Below are 14722 nucleotides of genomic sequence, written 5' to 3' on the forward strand. Positions count from 1 at the left end.
ATTAATGACTAATGACGGAGAGAGAGAGAGAGAGAGAGAGAGAGAGAGAGAGAGAGAGAGAGAGAGAGAGAGAGAGAGAGAGAGAGAATGTGTAATGTATGTGTATTAGAATATTTTATGCCTTTGGATTTAGAAGTCTCTCTCTCTTGGTTCCTCTCAGTTGTGTTTCTTTTTTACCGGTGATACATTTACCGGTGATACATTTTTTGCGCCCTCTCTCAACCGCGCCAGTACGGAGTTGGAGGAGGGCGGAGGTCATAGAGGAGGAGGAGAAGGAGGAGGAGGAGGAGGAAAAATACATCCGCTCGTGATCTCAAATATAGTGCATATTTCTTATTAAAATGTTTTCGTCTCTCTCTCTCTCTCTCTCTCTCTCTCTCTCTCTCTCTCTCTCTCTCTCTCTCTCTCTCTCTCTCTCTCTCTCTCTCTCTCTCTCTCTCTCTCTCTCTCTCTCTCTCACCTCCAAGCTTCCTCTTCAGCAAAAATAATTTAAACATTTTGTTATCTTTACAAATTTGATGTGTTTGTTCATGTTCCTTCACTTTTTCCTTTTAGTTCATATAGTTATTTAATCCTCGTCGTATTTTGCCTTCCTTTTTTTCTGATCTCCATTTCTTTTCTTTTTTTATTCTTATTCCGTTGTATTTTCATCATTGCTACTAATGTGCATTATGAACAGAAACACCACGTTTGACTCGCTTGTCTTAACGATAATACTTAAGAGGATAAATATTTTTTTTATCGTATTTCCTTTACTGAGCTGCAACACCTACATTTATTTTTTTAATTTTTTTCATTTCTTTATTTCCTAGTGGTCTTCGATACGAGTAATTTGCTTTTTCCGCGCGAGTGATGTGGAAGGATTAACTCATCTCTGTGAAATATGACTAAACCTTCGACTTTTATGATGAAAAACCTAGAACGTTTATGTCGCTCTTGAACACTGTCCGCTAAATGACATCGTGACTTGGAGGAGATTCATGTGCAAGAGAGAGAGAGAGAGAGAGAGAGAGCATGTTATTTTGCCATTGAACCCTTCCTTCCTTTCCTCAGTCCGCACCGTCGCATTTATTAAGCTTCCCTAACCAACACATTTAATTTTTCATCCTTCCACAGTGTAACCTTTGGAAGACAGTGGATTTTTCATCGCTCTCCACTCCTTGCATACAGAACAAGCCTCCACCGTGCAATGTATGACCCAAAGTTGATAGGTGCACCTTGTCTTGTATCAGGGTTAGCATCACGAAGGTTATACAGCCAAACCCTCCATTGAAGCATGCATCTGTGTGATCTACTTGTATATTCCTTCGTCTGTATTCATATATGTAGATATCTCGCTTCATCCTTCTTATCTCTCTCTCTCTCTCTCTCTCTCTCTCTCTCTCTCTCTCTCTCTCTCTCTCTCTCTCTCTCTCTCTCTCTCTAATACAGAATTTACAATTTCGTTCATGTTTGTGGTGTTTTACTTGTCAAACGAGGTATTTTAGGTACCTTTCTACCTTGTATCCTCTCTCTCTCTCTCTCTCTCTCTCTCTCTCTCTCTCTCTCTCTCTCTCTCTCTCTCTCTCTCTCTCTCTCTCTCTCTCTCTCTCTCTCTCTCCATTCCTTTTCTTTCCCTTCCCTTTTTCAGCGACACGGATGAAAGATTAATCTAGGTTGTCTGTCACTGGCGTTTTTGGAAGGGTTCGACTCCGCCAGCGGTTTGGCACAGCGGTCGTAGATGCGCCCGACCATTAGTTTCCCGACCCGGGCGTCCATCAGAAGGAACGAGCCAGATTATACAAATTTCGCAAAAATATCTCAGCACAAAGAGACGAGTGACGCGGTGGTCGTAGTGGTGGTGGTGGTGGTGGTGGTGGTGGTTGTAATGGTGGTAGAGGCAGAAGATAGGTAGTGAACGTGGTAGTTTGGGTCGTGTTCAGAAACGCTTTGCTCTCTCACCACGACTATTTTTCAAAGGCCACACAGATGATTAGCCGGCTTCTCAAGAGTGTTTCTCCTGTTGATAATGTAGAAATGTTGTTAATCTGTCACTGAAATCGTAAAAACATCCTTGAGAACCCGTGTCACTTCAACTAGAGCCTCATTTTGAAGGCAGAAGTGTTTCAGAATATAGTCTAATGTGCTGTGGTGGCAAATACTCGTGGTAAAGAGGAATTAAGTACAAGAAAAGTAAGCGGAAGAGAAAGAGGACAAAGGAACGAGAAACTTACTGAAAACAAGAGAAAAAATCGCGGGGGGTGAAGAAGAAGAGGTAGGAAAATAAAAGGAATAGAAAGGTTAGGGGTACAGGAGGAGGATTAGCAACAAAGTAGAACGAGGTAAAGAAAAACGTGTGGAAATAAAGGGAATAGAGGGAAAATAAGAGTAAAAATAAAGACATAGCAACAGAAACGGGCTGGGAGAGAAAGAAGAAGAAGAAGAAGAGGTAGAAAAACAAAAGGAATCTAGTGAATAGGGACACAGGAGGACGAGTAACAACAATATCGGTAAAGAACACGTAGAAATATAGAACATTAAAGGGAATAAGAGTATAAGTAGAGAAGGCAGCAACAGTATTTCAAGGGGGAATCCTTGGAAGATTTAAGGTAGGCATCCTCCTTAATCCCTTTCCTCCCTACCTCATTGGGACAGGGAAGGGACGTGTCAGGTGGAGAGGGGAAGTTCCTGCTCCCCGCATCCCCGGAGGTCACAGGGGGATTACCTCTTGACGGTCACTCCTTCCCCGGGGGACTTGGGGGTCTCGGTTTCCTGAAGGCGCTGAGCGGGGACTAAAGGAAAACGAAAAGAAGGGGAAAATATGGAGGGGAGAGGAGAATGAAGACTGTCCATTAGCGGGATCTGTTGAGCTCTTCATTATCACCACTCACATTCTTCTTCTCGCCCTCTACTTTTGCCCCCTGTTACTTAGCTTTTCATTATTTTCTTTCATTTGTTTGTCTTTATTTCTGTTTCATTATCTACCTTCTTGATTTTTTTTCTTTTCCCACTATTCTTTCTCTTCTTCATTTTTTCCCGAGCCCTTTTTTTTTTTTTTTTTTTGCACTGAATAGAAGAAGCTCCTGTTACGTGGTTTATTTATTCACACACACGTCTTTTCATTTATATCATCCGTCTTCTATGCTCTTCTTTTTTCATCTATCATCTCTGTTCTTCATTTCACTCGCTCTTCGTGTTGCCTTAGTACTGAATATCCCTCCATCACACTTCAATCTACCTACCAAGCACTTGTCCCACTCCACACTCACTCACTCACTCATAACTTCACGTAACTCTTTCGTCCTGTACTCCACCAGACCCGGAGATCATCAACACTGTACAGGAGTTTTTCATCTTTGTGTGTGCCGCATATGCATGATTCATCCCTCAAACACAGTGTCTTCTTTCCTAGTTTGCCTTACACTACACGCCAACATCAACACACGCTATCATGTCTCTGGATTAGATCATCCGCTCCTCATCTCCCTCTTACCCTCATCTCCTATTTTTCCTTTCGGCGTCGCGTCCCATCACTCAAACCTCTTATCCCAAAGGAGGCCCGTTCCTTTATACCCGTATTTAGTTTCCTCCTCCATAATACAAATAATGAAGATTATTAAAGCAGTCTTTGTAACAGAGAGAGAGAGAGAGAGTCGTAGAGAGAGAAAGAGAGAGAGAGAGAGTCGTAGAGAGAGAAAGAGAGAGAGAGAGAGTCATAGTATATCTCAAGGGGCCTTGTCAATAATATCTCAGCCAAGTGTGTATATTTTTTATAGACATCCCAGTTTTAAGCATTTTTGTGGACTAATAAACAGTTTGAATTGAATTGAATTGAGTTGTATTGAATAGAGAGACAAAGAGAGCACCACCAATACGTTCATTTTTATTTAGTTCCTTCTTCACACTGTCTGCCTGGAAAATTGTTACGAAAGTGTCATTGATTTGCTCTTACTGAACACGTGCAGGGATTAGGTGACGATCCAGGCTACTTTACTTTTCACTGTGCTAATCGTACTTCATTACACACTGAGGCCGAAAGCTTTCTCCACGCACCCACAGTATCCTTGGGCTAGAAATATCAGAAATAATCTAGATTTGGCCCACTGTAATGAGACTTCACGCCCATTACCTCCCAGACGCAAGTTTTCTTTTAATGAGGGCAGCTTATCGGTTATTGAGCTTGTAAATACGTCCAGGTTTTTATTGGTGCTCTTTGTGGGTGAACCATTATAAAAGGAACGAATAACATCATTAGTAGGTTTCTTTTATGTTTGTTTTAGCATCTGGTTCTCCTTTTTCACTCTTCTCGCATCTTCTTTTCCCCGTCTTTCCCTTCTTTCTTGTCCTTGTCTCCCTCCTTTACCTTATGCCGGTCCTCCTCCTCTCCTTGACTTTATTTTTTTTCTCTTACTCCTAACCCTTCTTCTTATTCCTTTTCCTTTTCCCTCTTCTTTCTCTCATCGTCCTTTTCCTCCTTCTTTTATAAACATTTTTCTTCTTCTTCTTGCTTTATTATCCTATTTGTTTTTTTTGTTTTTGTTTTTTCACCCAGTGGCTACATAAGAGTTAATGTCTAAGCTGCCACGCAAGAGCCTAAAGGTCTGTTGCTGTTTGGTTATCCCTCGCAATCCTTTGTAAAATCCTTCTGCCCTTCTTGTTGTGCCTTACTAACATTTTCCTCTCCTGCCCTCTTCAATCATCTTTACTGCAAGTTTAGCCGAGATTTTGAGCGAGAGAAAAACACGAATGCAAATATGAATGAAGGAATGCGAGCCAAAAAAATTCTGTCGTGACGAGAAACTCATTAGTATTCCCGCGTCCTTTGCTGCGTGATTATGGACGGCAAATTTTCTCCTCGACTCCTTGCAGGTTTGCACGCGCCTAGGTGACACGCCGCTATCCAAATGAAGGTGTTAATATGCAGATGAGCGGGTTTAAAGTTGTCTCAAAAGGCTTGTGGGAAGGAGGCAAGGTGGATGAGTGTAAACCAGGTGGGAGGGATGGAGAAAAACAAGACGGTTCAAGGGCTTAACTGTGAGAGGGAGGAGAATGAAAGTGAAAAGGTTGGTAGAGCTGGAGGGTATCGTAAGGGAGGGAAGGACTGAGAAAGAACGAGGCAGGGGCGCAGGGGAGAAACGATGCAAGGTGGTGAGTTGCAGGACATACGAGTGTTCTAAAGGCATGTGTGTGTGTTTGTCTGTGTGTGTGTGTCTGTGTAAGCTGGAGATAGAAGGAATATATACAAGGTAGGGAACTATAAAGCTGAAGGACAGAAGAGGGTAGAGGAAAGAGAAAAGTTACAGTGTAAGCAAACAAGAACGGAATGTAATGAAGAAACAAGCAAAAAAAGAAAAGGAAATCTACTAGAAAAAAAAAAAAACAGGAAGGAAAAACAGGAAGGGAAAATGACAAACGTGGAAATGCGGAACACTGGAAATGGCCTCCGGTTACAATTCCCTCCCAGATGTAACTATTTTTCGCCCTTGGCCGGTTACTCTAAAACAACTGACATGTCACCCATTTGTCTCGCCTCGGATCGCGACGAATGAAACAACAGGAACGACATTTGCCCTCGTTTATCGTGCAGAGTACAGAGGTAAACATGCGGCAACTCCACCACCACCCGCTCATTTGTCTCAAAGCACAAATAATGAACTTAATGGTGCACACGAACTTCTATCGAAAGGAAATTAGATGTTTTCCAAATACAGAAATTAATTTAATCATCGCTTGTGAAGTATTGCGCATAAAATGACCACTTCCCCGTCCTTGTATGATTTTATAGTCGTTGATTGACAAACAGGGATAGTTAGATGGACAGACAGACAGACAGACAGACAGACAGATAGACAGATGGATAGATATAGTTTATTATTTACGTTAAAATGAGCACGGACACAAACAATGAACCGCCATAAAATCTGCCAAATAACAGGAAAAGTTAGACATAAAAAAAAAAAAAAACACTGCAATAACAAACGACAAACATGAAAACACGCCCACAACAAAAACCCTAAATATAAACACGCAAACCAAAATTCACAAGTTACAAATAACCAAACCACGCTTTGTATTTAATATTCTATACCATGAAACCAAACATCCATAATAATAATAATAATAATAATAATAATAATAATAATAATAATAATAATAATAATAATAATAATAATACACAATTATTCTGAAAGCAGCTTATGGAAGTATATCAACGTGTGTGTGTGTGTGTGTGTGTGTGTGGGTGTGTGTGTGTGTGGGGGGGGTGGATGGGTAGAGCACGTACTATATAGCAAGTCTCTCCCTCTCTCTCTCTCTCACTCTCTCTCTCTCTCTCTCTCTCTCTCTCTCTCTCTCTCTCTCTCTCTCTCTCTCTCTCATCCCTTATCTACGTAGTACACGAGTGAATTCCCAGCATTACTTATCATTTTCCTGCTCCCCCCCAAAGCTCCGTCTAATCCTTCCCTTTGTGTCGTGATCTGTACCAAGGTTCATAAATATTCCACAGCGTAGCCTAAGTACATCGATTTTAAGGGGATGCAGGCACTCTTATCCCTCCCCCCCATCAGTCTTGCCTCGGGCGTCCTGCTTCGTAGCTTTATTTCCGTCTTCATTTCTCGCTTCCCTTCTACTTTTCTCTTCCTCCTGTTTTCCTTGTTTATTTTTCCATGTTTTATTTTCGCAATGTTGGTATTTCACGTTCTCGTTTTCTCTCTTCAGCATCACAGCTCCTCCGTTCATCAGCTTCACGCAACTCGTATTAGTTAAAGGTACGTTGGTTCATCATTTGGGTCCATTTTCGTTTCCCATTCCCTCACTGCATGTCTTAATACGATAACCATTTCTTGTTGGCTCTCCGTTCCCCTCAGTTCTCTTCTTCCTCGTCCCACCTCGATTATTCCTTCATTTAATTTCATTCATTCGTCTATTCACCTTTTTGCCTCGTTCTGCCCTTCCTCCTCCTCCTCCTCCTCCTCCTCCTCCTCTTCACCTGCTTTCTTCGTTTTTCTGGGAATGTGACTAAGAGATGATAAACTGCTTTGTATTAATTCACTTTCATGGCCAGAGAGAGAGAGAGAGAGAGAGAGAGAGAGAGAGAGAGAGAGAGAGAGAGAGAGAGAGAGAGAGAGAGAGAGAGAGAGAGAGACGCGCAATTATTCGTAATTAGGGGAACATGAAAAGAATATTAAGGCTAAAATGCTATAGCTCGCACACACATACGCACGCACACACACACACACACACACACACACACACACACACACACACACACACACACACACACCACACACACACACACACACACACACACACACACACACACACACATCAAAACGGTCATTAGGTATTTTGTAAAGTTTAAGGATTGATGTTGAAAAAAAAGTTTATATATTTTCTTCACAACTTTAATTAGACTCTACGGGTTTTTCTTTATATTTTTTTCTAAGAGAGAGAGAGAGAGAGAGAGAGAGAGAGAGAGAGAGAGAGAGAGAGAGAGAGAGAGTCGTTATTTCTCCGAGTAGAAAATGAAAGGGCAGGTTGATCACTGTGTAACTTTCGTGAAAAGGGAAGTAGTCAAGAGAGAGGTGATTTTGTACGAAGGGAACGCTGCAATGGGGGAAAGAACAAGACTGAGGCAATTAGCAGCAGGTGAGGCAAAGAGGTGGACCAGGAAGAGAGGTGCAGACATTGCCATCGTGAAAAGGAACAGCCGGGATGAAAGAAAACAAGGAAAAAAAAAGAATATATAAAAGGGTTTGAGAGAGAGAGAGAGAGAGAGAGATACGAAACAAGAAAGTCAAAACGCCACAAAGGAACAAGGTAGAAACAAAAAAGAAAAAATAACCGGTCAAAAGAAGAAGAAAAAAGGAAAGTCGGGTCAATGTGCTGAGTGACGGACTGTGACTTGGTGGGAGTCCCTTGGGTTGCTGTGGCGAAGGAAAAAGTGCAGAGAGAGAGAAAAAAAAAGAACGTAGTTTAGTTCAAGACTTGTCACCCAAACCCTTTTATTCTTCTTTTTTTTTTCTTTTTTTATGCTTTGTTTTCACTTACATCAGCGCACATTTTTCTTCCTTTGCTTTGTTTTCATTCCTCGTTATTTCCTCATCATCGCCATCTCTTTATTATATTCCTTCACAGAATTAAACATGAGCTGCTAATACAATTTGTTCAATGTAGGAGTTTTAAACTCGTATATAATTCACACGAGCTCTCTCTCTCTCTCTCTCTCTCTCTCTCTCTCTCTCTCTCTCTCTCTCTCTCTCTCTCTCTCTCTCTCTCTCTCTCTCTCTCTCTCTCTGACACTGAAGGCGTAGTCGCGGATGGATTGAAGTAAGGAAAGAAACTAACAGGATCCCAGTATTTTTTTCAAAGCTGAGAAATATTTCGGGGAAGAGGAAAAGGTTACGGAGGAGAAGGAGGGGCAGGAGTAGCTGAAAGGAAGTGAGGAAGGAGGTAAAAGGGGGTTAAGAGGAAGGAGAAAACAGAAAGGAGGCAGGCTGGAGAGAGGAAAGGGGCTGAGAGATAGAGAGAATACGGAGAGGGTGGAGGGAAGGAGGCGTAACGATAGGTTTCAGTGAGTGGGTTTTCGTGTGTGTTTAGGAAAATGAGACTCGGGAGTGCGAAGACCATAGAGTTCTCTGTTTGTTTCTTGTAGCCCTCGACCTCTACATCCCCCTTCCACCAGCTCCTCCTCTGTCTCTTCCTCTTCCTTCTTCCCCTCATCTACAGGTAAAAGTTTTGTTACGCAAAGGTAAATTGACATTGGCAACACACACACACACACACACACACACACACACACACACACACACACACACACACACATACGACAGTTACCAGTGAATGTTTAGACAAGAGTCCTCGTTAACCTGAGATAAGACGCAGGGAACTGAGGAATTAGCAGGAAACAACGAGAGAGGTCTTTAGAAGAAGGACTTAAGAGTAGATAGCGTGTGTGTGTGTGTGTGTGTGTGTGTGTGTGTGTGTGTGTGTGTGTGTGTGTAGCCGAAGGACGCTATGCCGGATATAAGACAACAAAGCCCGTCGTTGGTATCAGATGAATGAGCAGCGATACGTACAAAAAACAAACTGAGGAAACTGGATTTGTGAGAGGGATAGGAGATTAATTCCTTGTTGGCTCTAAGCTGAGATAACTTTTCTTCCTTTTCTTTCACGATGGGGGGCAAAAATAAGAACAGAAGCGGCAGAGAATTACATAAGAGATCTACGAGGTGAAAAGGAAAGAAAGGTAATCTCATAACTATTTCCAGCCATCATTTTTCCTCTTAATCGTAAAGGCGAGCTTCTGGTTACTGAGTAGACGGGGAGAGCAGGATCGGATGAAGGTGGAAAGATAGTTCTCTCCCCAAGTGTATTTTCTCATCAGCTCTTGTGATCTCTTTTTATTCCTCTTTATCTCTCGCTCACCAGGATGTTCTCAGTCCAGGCGTCTCTCTCTCTCTCTCTCTCTCTCTCTCTCTCTCTCTCTCTCTCTCTCTCTCTCTCTCTCTCTCTCTCTCTCTCTCTCTCTCGGTGGATATTGTTGTGGTGGGTGTATCTAGTGTCGAAACTGTGTGTGTGTGTGTGTGTACACTAGCGACGAGACAGTCACCTATTTTCCTGAAACACTCTTAGCAGGAAATAATTGCGTGTTTTTATATATATTCATTTTTTTTTTCAGGCCTGTTTGTAAAGAGTATTAGCTATAAGCAAATAAGGAATCCAACATTCATTAATGACACAAAGAGGAAGCGGAAAGATGAGTTAGGGAGTAAACAGTCACTAGGCATTTTAATAGAAGGATTTGTATGTTTGTATTACGTAAACAGCTGTGAACAAATAAAGTATATTAGGTAAATAAAAATAACTGATGGAAATATCGTGCGTAGTTTGACATAATGATTATAATGGAGTTAGATTGGACAGACCCCGAAAAAAAGTTGAAACTGAGAGGTTTATATAACAATCACAAAGACAGGGTGGGCGGGAGAGGAGGAGAGGTAGCGACTTCTGTTCCAGACACGTTAATTAGTTATGTTAATAGTCCGGTATAAACAGTCCACAAAATCGAGTCTATATGGAAGGTCATCGTGGGGAAAAAAGGGAAAAAAGCACGAATTAATAACTTCAAAGGCATGAGTCTAATTATTGCAGGATATTAGAGCAGCTTTCCCGTATTAAATGTTTTTGTGTATTATGATTTGCAGTCATAGAAATGCAAACTGGGAGGACGTAGATTATGAGTTAGATTGCATTAACCCTTCCACTGGTAGTCAATCTTTTCCATAACCAAGCATAACAAGTATAATTTTTAACAGACTTACCTTTCGTGTTGCAGCCCCTTAAATACATACTCCTGTAGCGAAGCCGAGATGAAATTAACCAGCTGTTCTTGTTTTTCCTTATATCCATCCAGACAGTTCATTACACTGATCCCAATGGCAAAAGATGATCATAGCAGTGAAAAGATCAATGTTACTCCAGACTGTGCAGTGAGGGAGTGTTGAGGGAGTGTGGAAGGAGTGGACTGATAAAGCTCTATGGTCTGGCAACGCTGCTTTAAACTGCCAGAAATATGAGGTCATTTGTGTTGTGGTGGACGTGGTGGTGGTGGTGGTGGTGGTGGATGTGGTATGTGACGGTGGTGCGGAAGAGACTCGACTTTTGTTTTGTTTTTTATTTATTTATTTTATTTATTTTTTGTGGAAGTATTAGTGGCATTGGTGCGATAAGTGGATTAGCGTGACGAAAGTGTGTAATCCTCCAGTGTCAATTTCTGCAGTGTATTCATCTTTCATCTTTCACTTCATGGCGATTAGTCAAAGCTCTCCTCGCCCTTCCTTTCCCTCTCCACTCCCATCCCTTCCTTCACCTTTTTTTCCCTCTTCCCCTTCTCTCTGCGGCGTGACAATTACTCGTGCTTGAGCCCTCACCCGGGTATCCTTGTCGCGGGAGATGAAAACACGTGAGTGGTATTTTATTATTTTTTTAGATATATATATTTATTTACAATGAAAAATGTGTACATTTCTCTTTTTAATATTACAGCTGACGTGATGACGATTCAGGTCCTATCCAGAGGCGGGATAATACGGGGAGTTACGCACACACACACACACACACACACACACACACACACACACACACACTGTAATCGTGTACGTATCGGCTAGTGCTGTGTTTGTGCGTTTGACGGAAAACAAATCTAACATTTTACACTCCTACCTGACCAGCGCCTTGTCTTGGTCTCGCCTCCCCTTCAGCGAACACCAACAGGCACAAGTTTTAAGAAGTGAACAAAAGTTGCGGAGGACAGGGCGACGGCTCCACCTTCAGAAGCAGCACCTGACAGGCCACGCGCAGCCAGGGACGCCCCTCCATTTCGTTGGGTTGTCAAGAAAAATGCTTGGGAATAGAAGGCAACAAGGGTGGGCGTGGCTCGCTCGTTGGGTATCTCTGTGTGGTGTGTATGTGTGTGTGTGTGTGTGTCTGAGTGCTTTTGCGTGTGTTTATATATGGGTGATGGAGTGGGGTTTACGTGTTTGTGTGTGTGTGTGTGTGTGTGTGTGTGTGCTACAGGAAAATATGAGAGACACAGCACTGCTTCTTTCGGGTACACAAATTTTTGCCCTTTTATTGTTCCATCCCCGCACACACTCAACTTGGTCAGAAAAATAATCTCTCCTCACATCGCCTTTGGTGCTCCCTCCCTCAGCCACGGCGGGAGGAGAACATAGAGTCCGCACGTAAATAATACATCAACCACACTGAAGTGATCATGGCCTAACAGGAGACACAATAATCACACTAATGTCTAATAGCACTAAGTCTTGTCCTCCCTTCAATAGAGTAATTCCCCGAAAGCCGTATTAGTCCCTTCCCAGTTGTGTGTGTGTGTGTGTGTGTGTGTGTGTGTGTGTGTATGTATGGGTAAGTGTGTGAATCCTCCTCCTCCTCCTCTTCCTCCTCCTCTTCCTCCTCCTCGTAACACACACTAAGGTCATCTCACTGAAGAGCTACCTTTTTAACACTGACAAGAACAACAACAGTTACGAGGCCGCTGACGTGAAATCCCTGAAGTGTGAGGCGGCCATCGCTCGTGTCACTCATTTGGAACTGCGGCAGGAAGAGGAGGAGGACGTGAGATGAAATATGAATAAAAACTACACGGAACGTCGAAGAATAAAGAAGGAAGAGGAGGAATAAAAAAAAATTATATACAAGCAGTGTGAAGCCCGTATTCAGAAACTCTCTGTTCGCTCATCACAACTATTTTCAGAGGACACACAAACAATTAGCCTGGTTCTCAAGACCGTTTCTCCTTTAAATAAAGTAGAAATCGTATTGATCTGTCACTAGAACCGCAAAAGCACCCTTAACAACCTGTGTCACTTCAAGCAGACCCTTTTGAAATAGCGGAGGTGCGGCGCAGAAGTGTTTCAGAGTATGGCCCTTACGTGGTGCACCATTTGCTTCTCTGGTCCCTCTGGCTAGGGTGGACAGAGGCCTCCCCCTGCCTCCGCCCCCCCAAGCCTGGCAGTGTAGTCTTCCTTCTCCACCTGTTCTCTCGTTCACTTTCTTTCCTCGTCACATCAGAGCGTCTTCCCGTTTTCTTGTTCTGCTTTACTTATTTTCGGTATCTCACTCGTTGCGTCTGTTTGTCACACCCGTACTTGGGTCTCGTGCTTTCCATCCTCATACGTTTTGTGGTACGAGGTGTATTTTTTAGTATAATGTTTTTTTTTTTTTTTTTATTTGTCTACGGTCCTTCTTTTTTTCTCGTGTTCTTCTTTGTTCATTCTCCTTATTTTTCTCCCACTCCTCTATTTCCTCCTTTTCAGTGAGTAATGCATACACACACGCACACGAGGCTACGTCAGTCACTGAGAATGAAATCAAGCACTGTTGTTCTTCAGCACCTCAAGATAAGCACCGGCCGTCACTTTGGTCCCAAAAAACTGTGTGTGTGTGTGTGTGTGTGTGTGTGTGTGTGTGTGTGTGTGTGTGTCCGCTCGTCAGTCTGCATGGCTACATATTATTTCTCTGAGTGTGAGAGTAAGAGTGAAAATAGAGGGATTGGAGCTAAGGAGACTGGCTTTTCTACCGCCATTTCAACTCCTACAGCTCCCGTCCCAGCACACACTCCCCCCCACACTCCACTACCCACCCCAGCCCCACAAAGCAAGGGGTAATTTTCCTATGTCGACGTTTTACTAGGATTCATCGTCCTTTGTAAATTTGTAGCTGCAGGAGGTAAGGCCTTCTAGCTGATCCGGTGGCACTTCCTCTTCATACGGCATCTCCTTCTTCTTCTTCATGTCAAGGTGTACCTGTCAAGATAAACGTTAAGTTAGGTTAGGTTAAGTTCGGTTAGGTTAGGTTTGGTTAGGTTAGGTTAAGTTAGGTTTGGTTAGGTTAGGTTAGGTTAGGTTAGGTTAAGACAGGTTTGGTTAGGTTAGATTAAGTTAGGTTTGGTTAGGTTAGGCTAGGTTAAGTTAGGTTTGGTTAGGTTAAGTTAGGTTAAGTTAGGTTAGGTTAAGTTAGGTTAGGTTAGGTTAGGTTAAGTTTGGTTAGGTTAGGTTAGGTTAAATTAGGGTTGGTTAGGTTAGGTTAGGTTAAGTTAGGTTAGGTTAAGTTAGGTTAGGTTAGGTTAAGTTAGGTTAGGTTAGGTTAAGTTAGGTTTGGTTAGGTTAGGTTAGGTTAAGTTAGGTTTGGTTAGGTTAGGTTAGGTTAAGTTAGGTTTGGTTAGGTTAGGTTAGGTTAAGTTAGGTTTGGTTAGGTTAGGCTGGGTTAAGTTAGGTTTGATTAGGTTAGGTTAAGTTAGGTTAGGTTAAATTAGGTTATGTTAAGTTAGGTTAAGTTAGGTTTGGTTAGGTTAGGTTAGGTTAAGTTAGGTTTGGTTAGGTTAGGTTAGGTTAGGTTAAGTTAGGTTTGATTAGGTTAGGTTAGGTTAAGTTAGGTTTGGTTAGGTTAGGTTAGGTTAAGTTAGGTTTGGTTAGGTTAAGTCAAGTTAGGTTAGGTTAAGTTAGGTTAGGTTAGGTTAAGTTAGGTTTGGTTAGGTTAGGTTAGGTTAAGTTAGGTTTGGTTAGGTTAGGTTAGGTTAAGTTAAGTTTGGTTAGGTTAGGTTAGGTTAAGTTAGGTTTGGTTAGGTTAGGTTAGGTTAGGTTAGGTTAAGTTAGGTTAGGTTAGGCTAGGTGAAGATAGGTCAGTCATTTTCTTGAGGCTATAGGTGAGGATGCTGGTATGTGATTAATTCTCTCTCTCTCTCTCTCTCTCCTCTCTCTCTCTCTCTCTCTCTCTCTCTCTCTCTCTCTCTCTCTCTCTCTCTCTCTCTCTCTCTCTCTCTCTCTCTCATGATCTTCCTTGTTCTCTCGCCCCTGTCTTATTACATCATCATTTCAGCAACACTGCCATGCCTCATTCTCTCTCTCTCTCTCTCTCTCTCTCTCTCTCTCTCTCTCTCTCTCTCTCTCTCTCTCTCTCTCTCTCTCTCTCTCGCTCGCTCGCTCTCGCTCTCTCTCTCCTTCCCCTTCCTCTTTCCGTTCCTTCTCTCCCTTCATTCCGGTGCATCCGATTACTCTGTCTTTCCCCATCTCATAAATTCCTCCCATGTCGATCTGTAATCTATTTTTAGTCTCCCACGGCTCCTCCTCCTTCTCCTCCTCCTCCTCTTCTTCTTCTTCTTCTTCTTCTTCTTCCTCCACCACGACCACCATCGCCTCCTCCTCTTCCTCCTCCTCCTCCT

General features: G+C 42.5%; 2 protein-coding genes across 7 annotated transcripts in view; one reads left to right on the plus strand and one right to left on the minus strand.

The window, feature by feature from the left end:
* Nucleotides 1-14722, plus strand: part of LOC135110613 (uncharacterized) — a 169109-nt gene that overhangs the window by 142097 nt on the left and 12290 nt on the right. Inside the window, exon 8 of one of the 4 annotated variants that reach the window (XR_010273333.1) lies at nucleotides 6697-6809. The exons of the other annotated variants lie outside the window; for them this stretch is intronic. The gene's annotated coding sequence lies outside the window, so the exon portion shown is untranslated. Of the gene's footprint in view, nucleotides 1-6696; nucleotides 6810-14722 lie in introns of those variants that run through there. 4 annotated transcript variants of the gene reach the window in all.
* Nucleotides 10948-14722, minus strand: part of LOC135110606 (dipeptidase 1-like) — a 125574-nt gene continuing 121799 nt past the window's right edge. For all 3 annotated transcript variants that reach the window (XM_064023114.1, XM_064023113.1, XM_064023115.1), the window contains one exon: nucleotides 10948-13307. In XM_064023114.1, the coding sequence (XP_063879184.1) occupies nucleotides 13191-13307 (117 nt within the window). In that variant the 3' untranslated portion in view covers nucleotides 10948-13190. The remainder of the gene's footprint in view (nucleotides 13308-14722) is intronic.

The sequence above is a fragment of the Scylla paramamosain genome, chromosome 20 (genome assembly GCF_035594125.1).
Source record: "Scylla paramamosain isolate STU-SP2022 chromosome 20, ASM3559412v1, whole genome shotgun sequence".
Lineage (NCBI taxonomy): Eukaryota > Metazoa > Arthropoda > Malacostraca > Decapoda > Portunidae > Scylla > Scylla paramamosain.